This window comes from Rhineura floridana, chromosome 20, assembly GCF_030035675.1.
Source record: "Rhineura floridana isolate rRhiFlo1 chromosome 20, rRhiFlo1.hap2, whole genome shotgun sequence".
NCBI classification, from domain to species: domain Eukaryota; kingdom Metazoa; phylum Chordata; class Lepidosauria; order Squamata; family Rhineuridae; genus Rhineura; species Rhineura floridana.
In genome coordinates, this window is record NC_084499.1 from 18,056,320 (window position 1) to 18,081,548 (window position 25,229).

A 25,229-nucleotide genomic window follows, 5' to 3' on the forward strand; every position below is an offset into this window, starting at 1 on the left:
TGCGTGTGTTGCAGTGGAAGGACCCTAATAGGTGTCTAATAAAATCCCTTACGAGAAGCAGTAATAAAGTGGACTCCACTGCAGGAAAGCTTCTATGTCAGAAATGTAAACGTGCAGGATGCAAAAGTGTGACCCATGCCAGGATTATTTTTTTACTGAACTTTTTTGTATTTATTGTAATTTTACTATTCTTTTCTTTTGTATTAATCTATTCACTGCTTTGCAGGCCTTGGCCAAATAGAAACTGAGGATGATAAATCTGTTAAGTCTTTACGGTACCACACAAGAATCTTCCCTTCTTTTCCTCCCAATTTTGTATCATGCCCCTTAGGTTGTGAGCTGGTAGGCAAGGGCTGACTTTTTTAAAAAAAAGATGTACAATGTTTAGAACATTTTAGGTACTATAATGTTAATTAATTCATAAGACTAACACAGCTACCCCTTGGTGGGGGGGGGCGAAGGAGAGAATAGGGCTGTGTCAGAAGTTGCCTTGAATTCTCATTTTAATTTTGGGGTGAGGAATTTTCATTTTTGTGCAGAGGAACTCTGTGTTGGTGAGAAGGGACATAGCTCAGTGGAAGCCCGTCTGCTTTGCACGCAGAAGATCCCAGGTTCAGTCCCCAACAGCACCTCCAGGTTGGGCTGCGAATCTCTGCTGAAATACTACAGAGCTGCTGCCTGTCTGTGCAGTTAATACTAGGCTAGATGGGCCAAGGGTCCGATTCGGTATGAGGCAGCTTCCTATGCTTTCATATTGATGTTTTTAGTACACTGATTGCATTTGTAATTTATTTATTTTATTTATTTATTTATTACATTTATATACTGCCCCATAGCCAAAGCTCTCTGGGCAGTTTACAGCAATTAAAAACATTAAAAGCAAATGTTGAATCAAATCAAATCATAAAAATGCCAAAAATGAACAAACAAACAAACCTGGCTGGCGTGTGATATACAATGATAAACTAACTAGATGGAACTATATGGCAAATCAGTGCAATCTGTTCATTTATTTAAATATTTATATCTCCTGCTTTCCCAAGCATAAATCCTCTCCCAAAAGCAACTTGCAATAAATCAAACCAACATCAAACACAGCTCTGGTGTTCTTGTATGTGTACATACAAGTCACTGTGACAAACAAAAGAGAGGTTTTATTTACATTTCCTGGAAAACATTTCCTGCTTTCTTTTCATTTTTACCGGAGCGGTGAATGACGGCAGAAGCCAAACTTTTTTGCCATGTAAATAAAATCTCGTCTCGTTAGAGACAGTAACATACATCCTAACCAAATCCTACAAGGGATTCAGAGCAAGCTTGCTTGAACTGCTGTTTGACGGGTTGTCCTATGAGCCACAACAGCTAAGGATGGATCTTCTATGTTCAAAGGCAGTCTACCTCTGAATACCTGGCACTGTGGGAAAAATAAACATGATGGAATGGTCACTCCTAAGGATGAGGAACCTGTGGCCCTCGAGATGTTGTCGGGCCTACAACTCCCACCATCCTTGGTCATGCTTGCAGGGGCTAATGGGAATCGTAGTTCAACCTCACCGGGGGGGGGGGAGAGAAAGGTTCCCCCACGCCTGACCTAGACTAGCCTAGACTGCTCGCCACACGCCATTGGACTCCAATTCCCATCAACCCCTACCAGTACAGCCAATGGCGAGGGACGATGGGAACTGTAGTCCAACAACCCTGCCCACCCCTTTCTACTTGGAACTTTCCCCCAAAGCGTTTCCTGCCCTGCTGAAAGCAGAACCCTACTTACAAAATAAAAGGTGACACCAGCGGGCTTCCATCAAAGCCAATCTTCCTCCCCATCCTCCTCCCCCCCACAAATCAAAGTCACTTTCAGAGGCACCACATTAGACACCTCTAACGGCTCCCACACAAGGGAGACCCTTCCTTGCGGCGCATGCGTCGCGAGGGACAGCGAAGGGAGCGAGGCGTCTCGCGGCCTCTGAGGCGGCGACAAAATGGCGGCGGCGGCTGCGGCGGCTGAGGGGAACTCAGCGGCGGCTGCGACGTCGCCGCCGCCTCCTCCTCCTGAGGGAAACGACGAAGACGGAGAGGAGGCCGAGTCGCCTCAGGAGGAGGAAGAAGACGAGGAGGAGGAGGCGGCGGCGGCGGGACCCAGCAGCGGCGTTGCCGGCGGGAACAGCGCGGGGTTCCGCTTGACGGCAGTGCGGCGCGACCCGGCGGTGCGGCTCCAGCACGGCGTGAGCGGCCTGGAGCCGCTGGCTTGGTCAGAGGACCACCGCGTGTCGGTGAGCACGGCCCGCAGCATCGCCGTCCTCGAGCAGCTCAGCGATATCCAAGGCGGCGGCAGCAACAGCAGCGGAGGCGCCGCCACGGACCTCGTCATTCACCGCACGGCCGTGCCGGCCCCGGCCGCCGCCTGCCACCTCAAGGTGGGGAGGAGGGTCACAGCGGGATGGGAAAGGAAAGGTCGCTCCTGGCCTCACAGACGCGGACAGCCCGCGGAACTCACCGCCACGACATGCGCGGGCTTGTTGGAATGAGAGGGGAGGAGGGGAGAGGTGGGAGGAGCCTTAAAGGGAAGCGCCAGCAAGCCCCGCCCACCCCTGGCCCCGCCCACTCTTGAGCCGAGTTCCAGCGTTGCGGCCCCCAGGCATATCTACTCAGAGGCTACTCAGAGGTAAAGGAGTGTGTAGGAGCTGGCGCCTCGGTGTATGTAGAATACATTGGGGTGTTTGTCTTACTCCAGAGTAGAGCCATTGGAAATAATGGGCGTGATGCTTCGCCCCATTAATGTTGGTGGGTCTACTCTTGAGTGTAATTTACTTGGTTACTGCCCACTGGGGTTATATCTAGTACTACCCAAAAGGCACCCATCAAAATCAATCAATAAATCTGTTGATTTTGGTGGGTCTATTCTGTGTAGTGCTTAGTGGGGTACAACCTGTACTCTCTGAAGTATGGGTTGTATTCAACAGAGTATTCCGCAGTTGTATTCCACAGAGTTGCCAGCATGGTTAACGAGCAAAGTCAAGGAAGCTCTTAGAGGCAAAAAGTCTTCCTTCAGAAAATGGAAGTCTTGTCCAAATGAAGAAAATAAAAAAGAACACAAACTCTGGCAAAAGAAATGCAAGAAGACAATAAGGGATGCTAAAAAAGAATTTGAGGAGCACATTGCTAAGAACATAAAAACCAACAACAAAAAATTCTATAAATACATTCAAAGCATGAGACCATCTAGGGAGACAATTGGACCCTTGGATGATAAGGGAGTCAAAGGTGTACTAAAGAACGATAAGGAGATTGCAGAGAAGCTAAATGAATTCTTTGCATCTGTCTTCACAGTGGAAGATATAGGGCAGATCCCTGAACCTGAACTAACATTTGCAGGAAGGGATTCTGAGGAACTAAGACAAATAGTGGTAACGAGAGAGGAAGTTCTAAGCTTAATGGACAATATAAAAACTGACAGATCACCGGGCCCGGATGGCATCCACCCGAGAGTTCTCAAAGAACTCAAAGGTGAAATTGCTGATCTGCTAACTAAAATATGTAACTTGTCCCTTGGGTCCTCCTCCGTGCCTGAGGACTGGAAAGTGGCAAATGTAACACCAATCTTCAAAAAGGGATCCAGAGGGGATCCCGGAAATTACAGGCCAGTTAGCTTAACTTCTCTCCCTGGAAAACTGGTAGAAAGTATTATTAAAGCTAGATTAACCAAGCACATAGAAGAACAAGCCTTGCTGAAGCAGAGCCAGCATGGCTTCTGCAAGGGAAAGTCCTGTCTCAGTAACCTATTAGAATTCTTTGAGAGTGTCAACAAGCATATAGATAGAGGTGATCCAGTGGACATAGTGTACTTAGTCTTTCAAAAAGCGTTTGACAAGGTACCTCACCAAAGGCTTCTGAGGAAGCTTAGCAGTCATGGAATAAGAGGAGAGGTCCTCTTGTGGATAAGGAATTGGTTAAGAAGCAGAAAGCAGAGAGTAGGAATAAACGGACAGTTCTCCCAATGGAGGGCTGTAGAAAGTGGAGTCCCTCACGGATCGGTATTGGGACCTGTACTTTTCAACTTGTTCATTAATGACCTAGAATTAGGAGTGAGCAGTGAAGAGGCCAAGTTTGCTGACGACACTAAATTGTTCAGGGTTGTTAAAACAAAAAGGGATTGCGAAGAGCTCCAAAAAGACCTCTCCAAACTGAATGAATGGGCGGAAAAATGGCAAATGCAATTCAATATAAACAAGTGTAAAATTATGCATATTGGAGCAAAAAATCTTAATTTCACATATACGCTCATGGGGTCTGAACTGGCGGTGACCGACCAGGAGAGAGACCTCAGGGTTGTAGTGGACAGCACAATGAAAATGTCGACCCAGTGTGCGGCAGCTGTGAAAAAGGCAAATTCCATGCTAGCGATAATTAGGAAAGGTATTGAAAATAAAACAGCCGATATCATAATGCCGTTGTATAAATCTATGGTGCGGCCGCATTTGGAATACTGTGTACAGTTCTGGTCGCCTCATCTCAAAAAGGATATTATAGAGTTGGAAAAGGTTCAGAAGAGGGCAACCAGAATGATCAAGGGGATGGAGCAACTCCGTTACGAGGAAAGGTTGCAGCATTTGGGGCTTTTTAGTTTAGAGAAAAGGCGGGTCAGAGGAGACATGATAGAAGTATATAAAATTATGCATGGCATTGAGAAAGTGGATAGAGAAAAGTTCTTCTCCCTCTCTCATAATACTAGAACTCGTGGACATTCAAAGAAGCTGAATGTTGGAAGATTCAGGACAGACAAAAGGAAGTACTTCTTTACTCAGCGCATAGTTAAACTATGGAATTTGCTCCCACAAGATGCAGTAATGGCCACCAGCTTGGATGGCTTTAAAAGAAGATTAGACAAATTCATGGAGGACAGGGCTATCAATGGCTACTAGCCATGATGGATGTGCTGTGCCACCCTAGTCAGAGGCAGCATGCTTCTGAAAACCAGTTGCCGGAAGCCTCAGGAGGGGAGAGTGTTCTTGCACTCGGGTCCTGCTTGCGGGCTTCCCCCAGGCACCTGGTTGGCCACTGTGAGAACAGGATGCTGGACTAGATGGGCCACTGGCCTGATCCAGCAGGCTCTTCTTATGTTCTTATGTTCTTATGAGTTTCTGCTGACAGTAGACCCATTGAGATTATGCACCAAAGTTAGACATGTCTGTTCACTTTGATGGGTCTACTCCGGTTAGTACTAGCATTGAATACGGTTGAATGTTGTGCTTACATCTCACATTTTCCTCCAAGAAGCTTAAGGTGGCTTAGATGGGGCTCTTTGTGTTATCCTCACAGTAACCCTGTGAAGTAGGTTAGGCTGAGAGAGGAAGACTGACTTAAAGTCATCTGTTGAGGTTTGTGTGGCTGAATGGGGATTTGGACCTGGAACTCCCAGGTCCTAGACCAGGGATGCAGAACTTAGGGGATCAGGGACCGAATGTGGCCCTCCAGAACACTCTATCTGGCTCTTGGAACTCTCTCTATGCCCTGCCCCCTCTTCAGGACACACCCTTCACCAGCCTTGCTCCACACCTCTCAGGTGCTTTTGCCTAGGTGAAAAGTGTCCTTAAGTAGCGATTATGCTTGCTTGAGTTGAGGATGGAGAGGTGAGAGGGTAGAAACCTCTGACTTTTGTGTGGCTGGGATGTAGGCTGCTGTACGAAAGTAAGAATTGTTTCTGTTCCGCACACCACTGGCATGCGGCCCCCAGAAGGTTCCCTATGAGGGAATGAGGCCCTTGGGATGAAAAAGATTCCTTGTCCTAGTCCAACACTAACCACTACACAACAGGATAGATCTGGATCTCCGGGTAGATCTCTGGGTGGTGTGTGGTAGATCAGAAAGGATTTATTTCTCCCTGTTCCCAATGGTTAAACATAGCAATTTAATAATGAACTGATTCCCACCCCATTGCCATTTTCTGCTGGAGAAATGAAGAAATCTTGGGGTAGTCTACGATTTTTGTGTGAAAGGGTTAGGCGATCCATTCATTTCTGGGGTCAGAATTTTTAATTTCAAGCATTTGTGTTTCACACTAGGGTCAGATTGGTTGGTGATGCTGAGGCTGTAGGGGGAAAAACCAACCCTGAAGTCTGCTCACCCCTTTGCTACCCACATATAGAGCAAGGCATGGTCAGCTTGTGCAACTCATTGCCACTAGAGGTGGGCACGGCTGCTAGTCCAGTGCACAAATGACTTGGGGGAAGACAGGGCTAGAGGGTTCTTGAAATGGCCCTTTTCCCCGGGTCATCCAACGGAGCTGAATAGTGGGAGATCAGGACAAAGAAGCAGCAGTACTACTCCATGCAGCTCGTAATTGAACTGCGGTATCCGATCTCACAAGGTGTAGTGATGGTCACCAACTTGGACGGCTTTAAAAGGGGATTAGACACATTCGTGGGAGATCAGGCTGTCAGTGGCTGGTCATTGTGATGTCTGTTACTTGCAGAGTCAGAGACTTCTAAATGACAATTGCTGGAGAACAACGGCAGGAGATGGGCATTATGCTGATGTCCTACTGAGGGCTTCCCATAAGCCTCCGTTTGACCCCTGTTGGGAAGAGGATCCTGGACTAGATAGGTCTTCCGTCTTATCTTGCAGGGCTGCTCTGATATTATTGAGTGCTTCAGAGCTGTGGCGGGTGCCCTGCTTCATCAGGTGCATGCACCAGAACCTGATCAAGCAGGCTTTTGCGAATGGAAGTTCATTTCTTTGCCTTTAAGGTGCCACGCCAGCTTTCAGTTTGAATGTGCATATATTTAAACACACTGGCTTTCTTTTTTCAGGTTGGTTCCAAAAAAGAAGTTGCCGAATGTAAGGAAAAGTTTGCGAGTTCGAAGGATCCAACTGTAAGCCAGACATTCATGTTAGACAGAGTGTTCAACCCTGAAGGGAAGTCGCTGCCATCTATGCGAGGCTTCAAATACGCCAGCTGGTCTCCCCTGGGCTGTGATGCAAATGGCAGGTGCCTGCTGGCGGCCTTAACTGTGGACAACAGACTAACCATCCACACTAACCTTAACAGACTTCAGTGGGTGCAGTTGGTTGACTTGACTGAGTTCTATGGGGAGCGCCTGTATGAAAACAGCTACCGGCTTTGTAAGGGTGAGGGTCCCCGGGCGGATTTAGGGGACTTCTCCGAATTTCAGAGACGGCACAGCATGCAGACCCCGGTGCGCATGGAGTGGTCTGGGATCTGCACCACCCAGCAGGTGAAGCATAACAACGAGTGTCGGGATGTGGGCAGTGTGCTGCTGGCGGTGATCTTTGAAAATGGTAACATTGCCGTCTGGCAGTTCCAGCTACCTTTTGTGGGCAAGGAATCAATCACCTCGTGCAATACCATTGAGTCGGGAATCAGTTCCCCCAGCGTCTTGTCCTGGTGGGAATATGAGCACAGCAACCGCAAGATGAGTGGGCTTATTGTGGGGAGTGCTTTCGGACCCGTTAAAATCCTCCCGGTCAACCTTAAAGCAGTCAAGGGCTACTTCACCTTGAGACAGCCAGTGGTTTTGTGGCAGGAAATGGACCAATTGCCTGTACACAGCATCAAGAGCATTCCTCTCTACCACCCATATCAGAAATGTAGCTGTAGCTTAGTGGTGGCTGCGAGAGGGTGCTACGTCTTCTGGTGTCTTCTCTTGATATCCAAAGCAGGCTTGAATGTCCATAACTCGCATGTGACTGGGCTCCACTCTCTCCCAATCATCTCCATGACTGCAGACAAGCAGAACGGGACCATCTACACATGCTCTATTGATGGGAAGGTCAGGCAGCTGATCCCCATCTTCACGGATGTTGCACTGAAATTTGAGCACCAGCTGCTAAAGTTGTCTGAAGTGTTTGGCTCTGTGAGGACTCACGGGATTGCAGTGAGCCCCTGTGGCGCATACCTAGCGGTCGTGACCACAGAAGGCATGACCAACGGCCTCCACCCCATTACCAAGAGCTACCAGGTTCAGTTTGTGACCCTCAAAACATTTGAGGAAGCGGCCGCTCAGCTCCTGGAATCCTCTGTCCAAAACCTTTTCAGACAGGTTGACCTAACGGATCTCGTCCGCTGGAAGATCTTGAAAGATAAGCACATCCCGCGGTTCCTACAGGAAGCCTTGGATAAAAAGATTGAGAGCTTTGGGTCCACTTATTTTTGGCGCTTCAAACTGTTCCTCTTGAGGATTTTGTACCAGTCGCTGCAGAAGGCTCCCTCTGAGGCCCTGTGGAGGCCGACACACGAGGACACAAAGGTCTTAATAGCACATTCCCCTGGGACAGATGGGAGCGAAGAGCCTCAACAAGACGAGGGGACTTTGAAACAGGACAGCAAGCAAAATCCAAGCAACGTCGTCAGTGGGGTGGATATGGATGATCTGGCCGATGACTCTCTTGTCCGCCCAAGTGACTTAGGAGGGCGAGAGCCAATGGAGGAGAAGCTTCTTGAAATCCAAGCCCAGATCGAAGCTGTAGAAATGCATCTGACCCGGGAACACATGAAACGGGTCTTGGGGGAAGTCTACTTGCACACATGGATTACGGAGAACACCAGCATTCCCACGCGGGGGGTCTGTGACTTCTTAATGTGTGACGAAAGTTACGACGACAGGACAGCACGGGTAAGTACCTCTCAATATAAAGGCTTGTGGTCTATTTTGTACAATCAAATGCTGGCTTAAGAAACCCCGACATGCATGAGCTTTGTGCCCTCGCATGCAGCCCTCTTGCTCTCTCACTTCATTCCTCTTTGCACAAGCAGGGAAGCGACCTTCGCTTCCCATTACGTGCGACCTGCGAACTTTGGTTGATGGCTTCCAAATAAGCCACGATTAGAAAGCCAGCTTTAAACGTTGGTGCAGATAAAGGCTAAAGGTGGGTCTCCAATGTGGAAGGTCAAAGGCTACTGCATCTAGGTCATTGGTGCGGGCCTTTTAGAGTTCTTGCGTTCTTGGTAGGCCTGGTGGCCTCAGATGTGGTCCCGTCAGGGAATAGATATTGGATCACGTGCATTGCCTGGCACAAGTGAAAGGGATTGAGCAGGGACAAAGTAGGATCCTTTTCCTGCCTGCTTCTGTGTTGCTCCGCCCGCCCCCCCATATCAGCAGGTTATAGGTTGAATTCCTAATAGTTCAGTATGTTCTGTCAGAGGATCACAACTGCTGTTACTGCTGTCTGTAAATACCTTGGACTTGTTTCTCTCTGCTCTGCTCCTGGATCTGATCTGTCCAGCCCCCTCCTGTGATGATTCCAAGTGCTGTCCAGTCAGCAGTCTGAGGAAAGAACTGCATGGCAGGAGTTGGCCTGGACATTATCTGATCCATTCCAGAATTTGGTCTGGGCGGGATGTGTGTGTGGCAATGGCGCTTGCAGGGAGGAGTTGCTGCTCCCCCAAGACCGCCAGAACCTATGTAGACAATCTGGTGTAAGGTCTTCTGTTCCTTTATGCGAAACTGGAAGATCTACATGTGAAATCCTGCCCCTGCTGAGACTGCCAGCACTTTATATCATTGATAAGCCCCCTTTTAATAAGCCGCCTTTTAACAAGTAAACTGCCTTGAGAACTTCTAGTTACCGAGTGGTGTATATGTGTTCCAAATAAAACAAGTAAATGTTTGTATTTCATTTATGTTCTTGGATATATTAGATTATTAGGAGTCAAAACATCTTACACTTTCCAGAGTGACAGGTGAGGCTGTGTTGATGCCTTTTCATGTTGCCCCCCTGTTGAAACTTGAATTGGGAGAGCCTCTGTTTATTCCTTCGCATTTATTTTCTTTTTTTGCTGTCCTTCACAATATTTCACCCAGGGCACTGTAAAACAAAACAATAATAAACCAGTTGAAGGTAATAAATAACACAGTTGGCACAATACTCAAATGAAAATAGCAGTGAAATGGGAAAGTGAAAATGTCATTGGCTTTAAAATGTAGCCTCCTCCTGTCTCAATGTACAAACCATTAATTTGTCTGAGAGGAGGAAAATGTCTTCACCAGATGCCTAGCAAATAATGAAGCGGGGCCAGGCGAGTTTTCTTGAAGCAGTAGCGCCAACTCCCTGCCACCTGCCTCTCAGGAACTGGCAGTGACCCTGGCTCTGGGAAGCCAAGTAAGCTGCCCTGCCCTGCCTGGAGAGAGTTCCCCAGCTGGGAGTGCCCTGGATGAAGAAGCCCCCCTCCCCTCTGTGGCCTACTTAATCAGCGATGGTTGTGATACTCCAAGAAGAGCCTTGGTGAAAGAGCTTCATGCTGGGACAGGTTGATCCGGGGGCAGTCAGTGCACGCACAGTGTTGCATCCTTCCGTGGTTCTACATAAATTACAACTGGGCTCCTACTGGGAGGGAGGGCAGGATATGAAACAAATCATTCAATCAATCAGTAGTGCATTTCCAGAGTTGCTGCAATCCCGTATTTTTTCTACAGATTCCTAAGCAGCTAAGAGTTGACGCTCCACTGACAAAAGAAGGTGTACTGAAATATTTTATCATGTTTTCCGAGCAATATCATGTGCTTTGAGGCAAAGCGCCTCTCTTTTTGGTTGACCCACCACTATCAGTTTCTTCCAAGATGTGTGCGGGGGAGGGGGAGGTAGGGCAATTAAGTTCCTCCGTGGAGAAGTCATTCACTCTGCATTTTGCATGCCTGAGAGACGTCTGCGTTGCTTTTTCATTCCATTGTTGGGCTTTTGCATCTTGTGTTCTTCAGAAAGCGCACACTCACTCACTCTCACACACCCAGGCTTTGCAACTCCTGTGAGATTTCCCCACCTTTCAGCAGGCAGATGTCTCTTCCTATAAGCGCTGCTGCTGACTGCTGCTGCTGTGTGTTCCCAGGTGCTGATTGGGCATATCTTAAAGAAAATGAACAAACAGACTTTCCCGGAGCACTGCAGCTTGTGCAAAGAGATCCTGCCGTTCGCAGATCGCAAACAGGCAGTTTGTTCCAACGGACACATTTGGCTCAGGTAAGGCCAACTGCCTGGCTCCCTTCTTTCTGATTTAGCTGGGGGTGGGGTTGATCAGTGAAATGCCTTCCTGCAGGGCATGGAGAATACAGAATACGAATCATCTGCTCTCCTGGGAAAGCCAGCAAGATGCCTGCTGGTCTTGCAAGCAGTAGCAAAGTGTGGCTGGCAGGGAGACATACTGAAATCCATCTAAATGGTCTTTCTGCCTGTTGGAGGTTGTGTTGCCAGAGGGTACGTAACGGGCCACTTTTTTCTTCGCCCTCGCTCTCCTTATCTTCCCAACAGACATCAGAATGTGGTGTGCCTGTTTGGAAGTTCCTGGGAAACAAGTAGGCGTTCAACACCCAGAGGTGTCTCCCACGTCCGTTTTACCAGCCATTGCCATTTAGACAGACCTGTAAACTTTGCATACCCTGGGTTGTTTTCAAACGATGATAAAACTTCATTGTTTTTTAGCATTGTGCTTGTATTTTAGTGTCCATGAAATATGTATATTTATATCATAAGCCGATATAAATGGGAAGAAATTAAATAGCCAAAGGAAGAAGAATCCTAGCATGAAACTGCAAGTGCTGGAGCTGAATGTTCAGCTCATCACTATTGGAGGATAAGACCTGCCTGCGCTCGAGTAAAACTTTCCTTGGTTGCTGTTGCCAGATGGATTTGAAAGCAGTGTTGGATCTGGCAGAAGGGATCCTGCGTCACGAAAGTTTATGCCGTGGTAAACTTGCTAGCCTCTGAATGTGCCTGACTTGACATTAGAGTTTCTTCTTTGCCTTCTTGGCAGTGATGTGGGTTTTATGGGAAATCAATTTCCGGATACCATAAATTGATCCGGATCTGATTTTGCAGGTTTATTTGACTTAGAGTTAGTAAACAAAACTAAAAAGGTGCCACCATAATTTTACATGCTGCGTAAAAACCTCAGGGCCTAGGTTCCCGTTCTGTGGCTTATCTGCCTTGCCTGCTCGGCTGTGGCAGACAAACACCCCTGCTGCCTGTTGTGCCTGTTCTAGTCTTGCGTCATCTGATTGGCGTCCATTATTGGTAATGTGCATTTACCTCCAATTGGTGATTTATACTTATAACAGGTTGGATCCAAACTAACTTAGTTGGACTTAGGCTACATTGAGCAAGTTACTCATGACAAATTACTGTATTTCTATCAATGGAAGCAGAGTTCAACTAACTTGATCCAACCCAGTATTTCTTCAAAGCAGGACTGGGAAACCTGTGGCCCTCCACAGGACTCCAGCTCCCGTCATCCCTGACCATTGGCCCTGCTGGCTAGGGTTGATGGGAGTTGGACTCCAACAGCATCTGGAGGGACAGAGCTTCTAAAGCCCTGATGTAAAGGATGCCATTCTGAGAAGAATCTGACCCTAATCGTTGCAAGGCCTTTCCATAATTCTTTACTCACTTCTACCACCTCTGCAGGTGCTTTCTAACCTACCAAGCCTGCCAAAGCCTTGTGTACAGAAGGTGCCTGCTTCGCGACAGCATCGCACGACATCCAACCCCAGAAGGTGAGCTCTTTCCTTTAGCTCAAAGAGGGGGTGTTGCCGCAGATTTTGGCTGAGTTCATGATCTAGGCAAGGAGAAGGCTCTGCGTCGATACTCGTTCACTTCAAGCAGCTGTCGAGTATTTCCTCTTAGGGTGCAATGTGAGCCTTGTTTCTGCAGTCCCCAAATATCAGTGGAATTGATTTATCTTGACTTTTCTGGTTAGAAGCGATCATAGATTTCCATCCCTTTATTTCAAAGTCAGCTTGAGATTTCATCCTGGAAGTGGCACTCTTTGGAATATTGTGTTCTCATTTCTTATGTCCTTGTTTCCTGTGTCACTTTATCCTCCACGAGACAAAAGGCAAGGAGACTTCAAGTTGCACAAAACAGTATTTTGAAGTAAATCTGTGCTCGCCAAATACCCTTCTGCAAATAATTATGTGATAGGAGAGTATTTTGGGAGCATAGATCACAGAGGTAGAGCCCCCAAGGCAGGTTTTATTTGAAACGCATTGGACCAAATAAACAGTATTCTGTGCACTGCAAGGCACCCTCCCCTTTTGTCTCGGCACTAGCTTTTTCCTTCTTTGTCATCTTTTCTCATTTAGTCCTCCAACAAATTGTTTTCTTGTTTTCAGATCCTGATTGGATCAAGAGGTTACTTCAAGGGCCTTGTACTTTCTGTGACTCTCCCGTTTTCTAAAGAACAAGATAGAGAGCTTGATGTTCCTTTCTCCTGTGCCCCAAGCATCCCTCTAACCTGGGAAATGTCAGTGGGGCAATTTTAAACAGAGCCGGAAATGCTCAGTGGTCCAGTGTCTCATTTCAAACCTGAGAGGCAACAAGGCTTTCTCTCAGGAAACCCCAGCACAGACACTTTGGAAACCGATCCAGTTGTGGTTGACTGTTGGCACTTGACTCATTTCTTTTTTTGCAAGCGGGGGCTGGTATCGGAGAAGCACACCAGGGCTGACTCCCCCCAGTCCATTCAGCAGTGGGATGCTTTTCTTTCGGCACGGACAGGATCCCAAACGGCGCAAGCAGCTGCTGCTTCTGCATACATCAGCAGGATGTTGGCCTGTGGTACTTCTTCATTAATTTTCTAACCAATATTGGCACTTGCTGTACCAGAGACAATTAAATTATTAGAAATAATGTGTGGACTTTCGGAATATCTTCAAATGTCGTGCATGCCAGTTATAGTCACTGAAGAAGAAAAAAAAGACCATTTCACTATTGTATAGAGGTTGGCCGAGAAGCCCTGCATCTCCTTACAAGGAACGTTAAACACTCTGTGCCAAATATGGGATACTAAGTTTTTTAAAAGGCAAATTAAGCTATGCTAGCAATGAGGCATGTCACACAGAGACCCTGTTCTAAAAGTCTGAGCATCAACATTTTTATTCCAACTCCCTCTGTTCTTACTAGTGATTCCCCCTCGTTGCCGCCCGTTTCCCCCTCTAATTGCATAATCCCCTCCAAATTTCTTCCAGTGCGTTGTAGCCTTCCAGTCTTTGTAGCAAGAATTGTGCCTGCCCCCTGCCAGTAGTTTTCTGTCTTCCTCCAGTTACAGTGCCAGTTGTAGATGGAGAAATTCTGTGTAGCTGTTGGGTTGGGCATTCAACACATTAGAAAATCCAACTAGGCACTCTGTGGCAGTTCATTATTGTCTCGTAAGATGAGGCCATCCAGCCTGAGAACTAAGCCTTGCAAAAATCCATTTGTTCTTTCAAATTAGATGCCTTGGGTTCTAAGAGGCAGGGTATAAATGTTTTAAATAATATAAACATACTTGCCCCTTGCTATGGCTGGATCTACAACATGCAGCAGATTTAATCAGCTGAGGTCTTCAGCACCACTTCAGACTCCAGGATGGGGAGCTCATTTTAGTCCTCCTCTCTGATAGTGATAATAATGCCACCATTAAAAGTTCCTTCAAATAGGAAACTAGTATTCTGCTACATGTGTAGACTAGGCTCCATGAGGACATACCCTTCATGGAAGCAGGTGGGAGTTGTCCGGGATTCGGTTAGTAGGCTGCAAGTACAGTTTTTAGCTGTGTGCTGCTCTTTGACCAAAACACTGCACTTAACAGGTAGTTGTAGATTTGGATTGATCAATTTATTAACGGATGCCTCTTGGAAATAAGAATGTATTGTCAGGGGGAGCTGAAAGGGACTTCAAAATGGGGTTTGTTGTCATTCAGTGCTTTAGAATTGACGCGTTGAGTGTCTCTGGTAACTTTGTACTAAGGCTTTGTCCTGAAGCCAGTAATCCCTCCTCTTGTACTTTCGGAGATGGTCTAGAGCAGCAGTTTCCAAACTCCCCCCCCCCCAGACCACTTGAAAATTGCGAAGGGTCTTGACGGACCGCTTAATAACTTCTTTGCCTGTTGTAGCAATTGTAATACACTGCGCTAGAAGTTGTATGACTTTTCAATTGCGTTTTTATCGCTTCTTTTCTTCCTTGTACATAGTATTTTATTGTATTCCACAGAATGCAAACTGTAGTACAAAAATACACAGTATGAGAAAGAAAAGAAGCGATTAAATGCAATTGAAAACCAGTGTGAATATTTAGTGTAACAGATGTGCCCTCTCCTTTCTTCACTCACAAGTCCACAGATAACGCTGCGGACCCCCTGGATGGAGCTCGGTCTGCGGACCACACAGTTTGGAAACCCTGCTCTGGATACCTCCTCCTTGCTGAGTGAGTGAAAGATTCCAGGTTTGTATCCTGGACGTGCCCATATAGGCAGTCAAGAGTACAGTACCTTTCCCCCCCCTTCCTAATCTGGCATGAGGGTCTTCTCTAATTAAAAAGGCTATGGAGAAGCAACACTGGGGAACAGCGGTGTTTGAGAGCCATTGCAAGTCAGAGGAGGCAACCATGGGCTAGACAGATATAGCGGTACAGCTTTTGTGTCCATTTGCTTTCCGTACCGGAAATGAGTGGATCTGCCGAAGGAGGCTGTGCCACATCCCAGTCATTATTCTTCTCCCCCCACCCCCAGCTCTGCTTTTGGTTGGCCTGTGGAGAGAACTTAAATAGTGCGCATTAGGAAGTACATTGGGTTAATTGGATTAAAACGTGTAAAAGGCTAATTAAATATTGAACAATGTGTTCTTGGTAAGAGGACAGAAGAGTGTACAGAGCTGAATTCTCATCAATCAGCACGACTAAAGAAATCCAAACTGCCACAATAGATTTTTTTGGGGGGGGAGGTCACGTGCAGGCCAAGTTCAGCATCTCTGTTGCTAATAGATGAACTAATTCATCTTTTTAAGAACTAAAAGAATCTCGGCTTTCTACTTGCTTGCAAAAATAAATGCCTAGCATACATAGTTGCAGAGAGATTTAACAATGGTGACTGGGGGACGGACCATTAAATCCCCAGAAGCGCATAAGAGAAAATGCTGAATACATTTTGTTTTGCAACTGCCTTGAGCTGAGCATGCATCAAGACCCATCAAGGGCTGATTTGAACCCATAATATTTGAAGGGACCAATTTCAGATGAAGAATGTTGTTGAATCAGTAACACGGGGAGCACCAATCATAGTTTGGTGTTGGTGAAATGGGTTTGCGAGTTGGCTGAAGGTCTCCGACTCACAATGTGTTTCTGAATGGCTCCTCAACAAATCTCTAGATTGCTTCAGTCCCAAGAGATTTCATAACCTCATCACTCCCACTCCTGGTGTGTTTAAAAAAACAAAAAACAGGCTGACTATAGAAGGATTTTTATCCATCCCACTTGAGTGAATTTGAAGATAAAATCGGGTGGATCACCACCTTTCTTACAAGGCCCAGAGCAAAGATGAATATATCATGATTTCTTTCCATTTCTTACTTTTTCCTCTTGCTTAGAGGACAGATGGGACCACCCCCAAAAACAGTTACCTGGAATTTCATTTTCTTAAAAAAGCAACAACAATCAGGAACTAGAAGCAAGAGACAAGAGCAATAAGAACAGTGTCAATGCTTGTTCAGGCCAATTGTCCCACTGGTTCAACAGCAGCCTGCCAGGCACGCCTGAGAGCAAAGATAAGCAACAATCCAAAAGTGGCCGGCAAAGCCTGCAAAGCTCAAGGCTAAGGGTGGCGAACCTGTGGCCATCCAGTTGTTGATGGACTCCAGTCCCCATCAGCCCCAGCCAGCATGGCATAATAGCCAGGGATGTTCAGAACTGAGGTCCAGCAACTTCTGGAGGGCCAGTGGTTTGGTGCCCCTGCTCTAGGAGCATCTTAAAACTAATTGCCCTGTGAGTCTCTTGGACTGGCCTTCCCATTTTCCTTGCAGCTGCATTCAAAAAGGCCCTCACCCCTTGTTTGAAGCTTGAGGTGACTATAGAACTTTGCGCCTGTTGAATTAAAATCCGTACGGCTGTGCTCCCGGTGCAGACCTGTAAATCTCTCTCTTCGTCACTGGTGTTGGTGTAGCAGTTACATGGCCCAGGGTTGAATGAAGGCCAGCTCAGCTCTAATGTCTAGAAAAAGCTAGGCTGCCGTTCTCTAAGGAGCCGGGGTTCCTGCAAGGAACAGGGCAGATATTTCCGAAAGGCGACATGGAGCTCAGTCTCAGCTGGGGGTTCCTTTGTGCACAGCCCAATTATGCCTTGCAGAGTCACCTAATCCTTAGAACTTTTGCGTTGTGTTCAGCTCCAAAAATCAGTAAACTCTCAACAGCTGCAAAATACCTAATCTCCTTTCCGGAAGGACAAGAAAAGAAACCTGCTCCCCTCCCCCCAAAGAAAAAAAAGGTAGGAGCCAGTGCCTGCTATTTGAATAGTCTAGGTTTGCAGATAGGACTTACATGTGCAAAGGATGTCACAGCGCAGTGGTGGCAAAGGGCCGCGTTCTCTCAGGAGTAATCTTTTTGGGGCAGCATGCTGGTGGTGACTGGGGCCACCCCTTGCCCCCCTCTCCCTTTCTCATTCTACCACCCCCTTTTTTCTCTCTTTTCCGCCCTGCCCTGCAGGCTGCTGGGGGGAGGTGCAGAGAGTTGTTAGTCCTACTCAGTAGACCCACTGAAATTAATGAGCATGACTAACTTAGGCCCATTCATTTCACTGGGCCTACTCTAAGTAAAACCTAGTTGGATACAACCCAAAGATCACTACTTGCAAGAAGTCTGAACTGAACTAGGATGAGGCCCGCAAGTTGCTTACCTCTTCCGTGATGCATCTCTGTGCACAGGACGCATCTCCTGCTGTGGTGGTGCTATCAGTTTGAGACGCGTCACCCAAGGGCACATTTTCCTTCCAACTGCTGCTATTTGCTTTTCTCTGTGGAAGTGGATGGCATCCTCTACTTCAGAGGAGGTGCTGAATCTGGTCCCAATCCCTAATACTTGTTGTTACGTGCCTTCAAATCGATTACAACTTATGGCAATCTTATGAATCGGCGACCTCCAATAGAGATTTTGCAACCCGAGCCTGTTCCAAACTGCATAGCCCCATCTTGGGTTCAACTGGTGGGTCATATTTAAAGCGTGACCTTGTAATGCGACAGAGCACCCTTGGGACCTGGTATATATAGATACAGTTATAACATATTTCATGCAAAAAGAACAGAGCCCTTCCTGTTTCAAGGCACATTTTTGCTGGGGAGGGAGTGTCTTTGGCTGCATATACACCATACATTTAAAGCATGCCCCACACAAAGAATCCTGGAAACTGTAGTTTACCCCTCACAGAGGTACAATCCCAGCACCCTTAACAAACTACAGTTCCCAGGATTCTTGGGGGGTGGGATGAGCTTTAAATGTATGGTGTGTATGCAGCCTTTGAGATGCTAAAAATAGCTGTCTTAGGGGAACACTTCACCTCTGAAAAACTATCCCCACCTTGATAGTATGTGGGATATTGGGCATGTAGGCAATGCAAGGCGGACCCATAAGGAAAATCCTGTGTTGCTGTACTGCAAATACAGGGGGCAGAGGATCATTCTTCTTGGAAAGACTAACCAGCGGCTCTTGAGATACAGTTCCCAAATGTTGAGACTAAAGGGAGGGGGACTAGGATTTCATTTTGAATTAGATTTCCAGTTTGAAAAGATGGCCTCCTTTTATCTCTCCCCCCCCCCGGTTTTACAAAACCATTAAAAATTACACTGCTAGAGGTTTGACATACCAAACCTTCAATCCCAAGGAGGAAAGTCATTGAAAATTATCATTTGTAAAGATGCTAATCTATTCACTAGCTTATATGTTGATTTCAAAGTTTGACTAACTCTGCAGATAAGTCCTCTTTGCTATGATGCAATAAGAGAGTCTGATCAAGGTTTTATCCCTTAATCCAGTTAGGCCTTTTGTATTTTGGCTTTTATTTTTTTTTAAAAAACAAAATCAGTGTGTTGTAGAGCAGAAATGTTAATCAACTAGCTGGCTGTTCGTTACTGAGCTGACCGCATTAAGGCAGTGTTGTTAAATGCTGTGGTTCCCTTGAGGATGGTACATTACTGTGAATATTAATGCTGTATATATGGTTGACTTCTTTTGTAAATGTGAAACATAATCTGGAGAATGTGTTTTGTATACTGCAACAGCAGCACTGTTACATGAACCCCTTTCTAAATAAAAGAAACGCACAACTTTTATATTGTGAAACTTCCATCTTTAAAAACTGGAGGAGGAGAGGTTGGTCAAACAGGCGATAATGCAGGACGCTGATTTCTCTTTGGCAATCGGCCCAACAGAAGGAACACAAAGCCTGACTATATGCTACATCCATCCCATGGATAGTAGCTACTGTAAGGGTAAGCCAAGAGACTGAGAGATGGGGAATCCAAAGGGACACCCCCTCCAAGGTAGCCAGAGAAAGCTGGACAGCATTGCAGAGCCTCTGGCTGCCTTTCTCTCTAGTTTACTGTGAACGTTCTGGCTCCATCAACTGAGCCCTAACGTTTAAGTCTAAGCGGGAGCCCTAGTGGCAAAGGTCAGGAGGAGGAAGACCAGACCAACCATAGGCTTCTTGAGTTGAGACCACGTTGGTTGTGGTCAAACGCATCTGAAACCCAACTGGTGTGTGGGGCGGTTTGGTCTAGCTGCTGCAGCGCCCCCAGTTGCACTATGCCTACCTAACCCTCTCCTTCTGATGGCTCGTTATCTGTGGTCCTCCCCTTTGGAAACAACTAGCTGCTGCTAAAAAGGAGAGACAGGCAGAAATCAAGGGGTAGAGGAAGGCAGCAGCTCCTGCTGCTGCAGCCGCCGTCCTCTTGAGCGTGCTTGACCATTCCAGCTTTCCCAAAATGCCTCTTTCAGCACTCCATGCAATGAATGGGACACACAGCCCAGCTGGCAGTTGTCTTCGAGATCCCTCAAGGTTGGTCTGCCGTGGCCTAACGTATGTTTGCCTGCAGGGACACATTTTGCTCAGAAAAGGTTGTTGAAGATTGTTGGGTTCCTTTTTGTTTCTCCCCAGCAGTCTGGTTGACACCCGTGGACATCTTGAGAAGCGCTGCAAAAGCCAGTGTGGTGTGAAGGGTTCTCTGAAGGTAGCTAGTCTGGTAGCCCCTTAAATAATATTTATTTTATATATTTATTATTTGATTTATGTCCCGCTGTTCCTCCCAACAGGAGCCCAGTTCTGTAACTTCTAGTGAAATACAAACAGTAAGCATCCATAGCAAACCAATGAAGAGAGTAAAAAATAAGGAAATTTTGGAATGATTTTGTTTGTAAAAAAAAGAAAATCACTTACAATATCTTTTGATTTTTCACTCTCTTTCATTGCTATTATTTCCAGTGCCACAACAGAAAAGGCCCCATTCTAAGAACCTGGTGATTGCACCTCACGCAGGGCATGCTTGCGGCACACTGAGTCCAGACTGTTTTGATTTTACGAGGGTTTGCATTGTGACCACAGCCGTATGGCAAGTGGCCACCCTTGTATATTGTTTTTGCTGAGCTTCTGTAATCAAGCCTGTCGTCTCATTTTGCAAAGGGACGTCCTTATAGTGGCTAACACTCTCTTAACAGCTTTTTTCCCCAAACTTGCTTCAACAGGAATCCCCACATCAGAATTCCAGGACGTACTTGCATGGTGTCAAGAAAGTCCGTGACTGCAGGCACCCATGAGCCCAGCACTCTTGCCCACAGAGGAGTGTGCCTGCTGCATCTCTGCGTGATTTTGCTCAGGCTTTGCCCCTGTTGCATGAAGGATCCTGCTATGGCTCTGCCTTGGGTACAATTAGATCAGTTAAGCTCTCATAACGCAGGCACGTAAGATTGACTGCATGCCGGCTGTCAGAAGGGGGGGGGGGACATTGCTCTTGGGAATGTAGCGAGGGGACTGGACAAGAGTTGCACGTTTTAACATCCCTGAACTAGCGTCATCACCTGGTGCGTCCCTGGCTTGCTTTCTTTTGATCCCAGTGATCTTCTTGCCAAATATGTATTTGGCTAGAATCAGATGCTAATCAAATCCACCCCATGTCCCAGATTGGTTTGGAAGTGTCATCTTCCAATTATAAAAGTCTTAATTCTTCCTCTTGCCTGCTGAATCTTTTCTAGCATTAACAGGGCCTCTTACTATGCAAAGTGGATGCAAAGGCCTCTTTCGTTTCCCAGTAATTAAATGAATGTCAATTGTTTTAGCTCTTTCCAAGGGAGAGTCCTACAAGAGTATTAGCATGTTCTGCTAACCCAGACAGCCTGCACTCCAGGCCCGGCGGAAGCCCTTGGGGGTCTGACCGCTGACCCGAGACTCTCCAGGCGAACACGCCGGCTGCATCTCAATAAGCCGGCCGCACATTCAGCTCTGGTTTCTCTGCAGCCGTCTGAGCGGAACTAATATCGCCGACGTGTATAGATGAAAGGGGGGGGGGGGAGAATAGGGAACAATGGCTTTACGGCTAAATTAATTAAGCAGATGTACCTGTCTAATTAAAGAGCCGCTGTCCCCTTTGTACCCTCGCTTGCACGGCAAACAGTATTTAAATGCGTGGCCGAGCCGTTTCGCCTATCAATATTTAGTAGGAACACTCCAATGGAGGTGATATTAGCAAGATGTACTCTCTATTTATTATTAATAGCAGCCATCCCAACTGATGCACAGGAGGGGCAGAGTATCCTTACAGGGATTGGGGAGGGGTAAGCACCTGCTGAGGTAAGCAGCCACACGCTGGTAAGTGGAGACCGTCACAAATACCTCAAGGTCACAGTGGGATCTGCTGACGTCATCCCACTGCCACCCCTGCAGGGATCCCAGGGTTGCGCTTGGCCGGGTGTCATCGTCAGAAGCGATGGGTGAGCAGGGGCCAGCGGGCCGCATGGGTTGCTAGGTGGCTCCACCTGTTGGGCTGGGGAGCACAGACAGGGAGAAGCCTCGGTCAAGGGCTGACCTGGAGCCTGGCCACCCTCACTGGGGATCGCCAGCCCAGGTGGAAAAGAATGGCAAGGAGGGGCCAGGCTGTCATGGCAAGGGCAAGGCAGCAGGGTAAAGGCAGGAAGGCGGCCTAGAAGGGACGGTTCAGCAGAAGCCTGACTCTTGCCAGAGGGACGATCTCAGGCTTGCTTCCTGCACCATTGAGGGCAGAGCGGCCCTTTAGGGAACACGAGCAGGCCGTTTTGTCACTCAGGCCTGAGCTGGAAACCCTTCTAGGGGCCAGGGGGCTGTAGCAGGGCTGGGGGCCACATTTGGCCCTCCAGGCCTCTATGTTTGACCATGAGAACTCTCCCCAGGCCACCCCCCTCACTGCTGTGCTCCCCCAACCCCAAGAGTGTTTTTGACTGGCTGGGAAGGTGCCCTTGAATGCTGCTAACGCCCCCTACTGGCCTGGAGAGAGCGGTGTGAGAGTTTGTGTAGGAACTAGCCTACTGCACAGAGTGAAATTCAGATCGGTGGCTCCGCCCCTTTTGTTTCTGCAGCCTTCAGCAGGCTGACCTAACGGGACCAACCTGCCATAGCCTGTTAGTACCTTTGGCCAGCAGGGCCCGCCTGAGCGTGGCAAGCAACCTCTGCAGTATCACCGCAGAAGAAGCTCTCTGGTGCCACCTGAAGGAAAGGACTAGAGTCCCTCTGCCAGGACATCTGCGAGGCCCACAGACCTTTCCCCCAAACGATCCTGAGGCAGGCAGGTGGCTTCCAGCTGTGTCGTTTGTTGCCGTTATTAGTTATCATTTTCTTTAGAAAGTGCTTTTCCTGGTCCCTCCTCCAAACATTTCAGTGGCACCCTTTAATTTTCTTCCCCCCTGGCGCACATCAGTGGATTTCGTAAAAAAAGTACTGCTGCGAGGCTGGATGGGAAATGTCTGCTGTCCAGAGAGCTTTTGATAGCCTGTTCTACACCCTCAGACCCAAGACACACCAGGCAAAACTTTGGGGGGGGGGAATCAAACTTAAGGGTTTATTTGAACAATCACCAAGACAGGAAAGGACAGGAGTGTGTGTGTGTGGGGGGGGGGCTTTTCTTTTTTTCTGTCACTGAACCTACTTGGGATTACCAGAACAAAAAAAAAATCCTGTTTGCTTGATATTCAAGAACATTACCTCTTTTAATTTCCCTTGGGATAATGAGAAATCAGATGCACGGTGGGTGGGGGGTTCTATTCTAACTGAATATTCTCCGCACCCCACCACCTATCTGTGGGCCGGGATGGGGAGCCTCTGTGGTCCTCCAGCTGTTGTTGGACTCCAACTCCCATCAGCCCCCCAGCTAGAATGGCCAATGGTTGAGGGATGATGGGAGTTGTAGTCTAGCAACCTCTAGAGAGCCACAGGTTCCCCACCCCTGTTGTAAGGAATAAAGCAGCAACACCTGGATCAAGACTTGGAAGATGCGTTATCTCTAGCAGAGGATGCCTCAGGTCAGCATCCTGAGTGGGTGGAGCCAGGAGCCCAAAATCTAGCAAGCAAAAGATCCTGCTCTGTTGAAAAGCCGAAGGCGGCAGGGAGGACCCAGGCTCCTATTTATACCAGACCTGCCTAACCTAGAAGATTGGTGATACCTTCTGATTCAGTGGCGAGGAAGCTGTTGGACTCCAAGTCCTATCAGCCCCAGCTAGGCCAATAGTCAGGGATGGTGGGAGTTGTAGTCTAACCTGGTGCTTCTTGATGTTGTTAGATTCCAACTCCCATAAGCCCCTGCAGGCAACAGGGCTGATGGGAGCTGGGAGTCCAGTTGGAGGGTCCTAGATTCCCAATTCCTGTTACAGGGGATCCTGCTTTGAAGGTTGGATGGCTTGTATTTCCTTAACCCGTTTGTTCTCCTTTGGGGGAGGGGTGGGCGGGCTGGGTAGCCTGAAGGAAAACCAGCCTAGAGCCAAACCGTTTTCGAGGACAGACTGCAAACCGGTCCTGGATTAACGTTGGGTCAGACCTCCCTGCTGGGGGGGTGCGGGGCTCCATTTACTGTATGCTCTCAGAAACTTTTCTGAGGGTTTGGGAGCGGACTGATGATGTAGCTCTCTATGTACTCAAAGACCGTCTGCGGGTCTTGGTCGCCGTTGATAAAGATGCCGTCTTTGAAGAAGCTCTCCAGGCTGCTGGAGAGACGGGAGTAGGCTTCCACATTGAGCTTCACGGCCTCCTCCGTATCCCTAGGGTGCATCAGGAGGCGGTCGCTGGCTTCCTTGGAGGCAGCCGGCTTGAACAAGGTGTGGTACCTGGAAATTCGGAAAGGACAACAAAAAGCTCACAGTGGCTCATCCCACACGCAGACGACTGACAGCAGGAATACAGAACCTGGTTCGTTCCCGATGCTGTTGGACTCCCAACTCCCATCAGCCCCTGCAGCCAGCACGGCCAGCCATCGGGGATGCTGGGAGTTATAGTCCAGCAACATTTGGAAGGCCACAGGATCCCCCCATTCCTGATCTAAAACGTAATGTCCTGTACTGTAGGTGTGGGGAGCCTTTGGCCCTTGTGTTGTTGCTGAATTACAAATCCCCTCTTACCTGGCCGTTGACCATGCTTGGTAGGGCTGATGGGAGTTGTAATTCAGCGACATCTGGAGGGCCAAAGGTTCCCATGCCTGCCCTACGGGCTGCAAGAGTTGGAAAAATGCCTCTCTTGAGAAGAAGCACTCCCTCAAGAGAAAGAGGAATGCCTCTTCTTAGAGAATGTGGAAACTGTGGCTCTGCTCCCAACTCCTATCAGCCCACCCACTCCTAGCCAGCATGGCCAATGTTCAGGTTCCCTGACAAGTAACAGGTTCCCTGCTGCTGACTTGCAATATTAAACCATGATTTATAAGAAAGCTATAAAAAGACTAAGGTTTAAAGACAGCAAACCAGACAGAACCAGTGTGGCACCTGTAGGTGTACCCTCGCCCAAAGAGGCCTTTCAGGAAAGCAAGTGGCATTATCCGAGATGCATTCCAGCCAGACCCGAGATTCCAGAACCCTATTAACCATGATAGCTACATGGAACCTCCTTGTACAGGGCAGTGTATCTCAGAAACCCTGCAGCTGGAAGACAAACAGAGGTGCGGCTATCGCCACATCCTGCTTGCTGGGCTTGGATACCACAACACAAGGCTGTCCATTTTCTTTTGATTTCCACCCAGGATTACCAGCTAAGGGTAAGGGGGCCACATCACGCTCCAAAAGGGTCAACAGATTTGTATAACATTTGCATGCTAATTTGTATGTACGGATCATAGAATAGCAGAGCTAGAAGGGGCCTATTAGGCCATTCAGTCCAACGCCCCGCTCAATGCAGGAATCTAAATGCACATTTAGAAAGGATTACCAGCATTTAATTAGGCAATCGCCTCACCCAAGCGGGTAATACTGAGACCTGCGTGCCTG

At 47.7% G+C, this 25,229-nt stretch overlaps 3 protein-coding genes across 11 annotated transcripts in view; 1 reads left to right on the top strand and 2 right to left on the bottom strand.

Moving 5' to 3' along the window:
* Positions 1-2,585, bottom strand: part of DDX31 (DEAD-box helicase 31) — a 61,467-nt gene extending 58,882 nt beyond the window's left edge. For 2 of the 3 annotated variants that reach the window (XM_061604460.1, XM_061604458.1), the window contains exon 1: positions 2,495-2,585. The gene's annotated coding sequence lies outside the window, so the exon portion shown is untranslated. Of the gene's footprint in view, positions 1-1,771; positions 1,887-2,494 lie in introns of those variants that run through there. The other variant, XM_061604459.1, reaches the window with a different exon arrangement.
* On the top strand, positions 1,882-20,935 carry GTF3C4 (general transcription factor IIIC subunit 4). 3 transcript variants are annotated; one of them, XR_009759786.1, is made up of 5 exons: positions 1,882-2,414; positions 6,807-8,630; positions 10,841-10,971; positions 11,450-11,695; positions 12,412-12,495. XR_009759786.1 is itself a non-coding variant. In XM_061604457.1 (5 exons), exons 1-5 carry the CDS (start codon positions 1,980-1,982, stop codon positions 20,537-20,539), a joined length of 2,535 nt encoding a protein of 844 aa, XP_061460441.1. In that variant the 5' UTR covers positions 1,882-1,979; the 3' UTR covers positions 20,540-20,935. The 3 variants fall into 3 exon arrangements, 2 of the variants coding, with proteins under 2 accessions (XP_061460441.1, XP_061460440.1); XM_061604457.1 differs by lacking the exon at positions 11,450-11,695 and adding an exon at positions 20,484-20,935 and having other exon boundaries at positions 12,412-12,500; XM_061604456.1 differs by lacking the exon at positions 11,450-11,695 and adding an exon at positions 13,119-19,073 and having other exon boundaries at positions 1,885-2,414; positions 12,412-12,500.
* Positions 20,936-22,215: 1,280 nt separating this feature from the next.
* The window catches only part of AK8 (adenylate kinase 8), a 94,992-nt gene continuing 91,978 nt past the window's right edge, over positions 22,216-25,229 (bottom strand). For 3 of the 5 annotated variants that reach the window (XM_061604220.1, XM_061604218.1, XM_061604219.1), the window contains exon 13: positions 22,219-24,083. In XM_061604220.1, the coding sequence (XP_061460204.1) occupies positions 23,840-24,083 (244 nt within the window). In that variant the 3' untranslated portion in view covers positions 22,219-23,839. Of the gene's footprint in view, positions 24,084-25,229 lie in introns of all 5 variants that reach the window. The other 2 variants (XM_061604222.1, XM_061604221.1) reach the window with 2 other exon arrangements.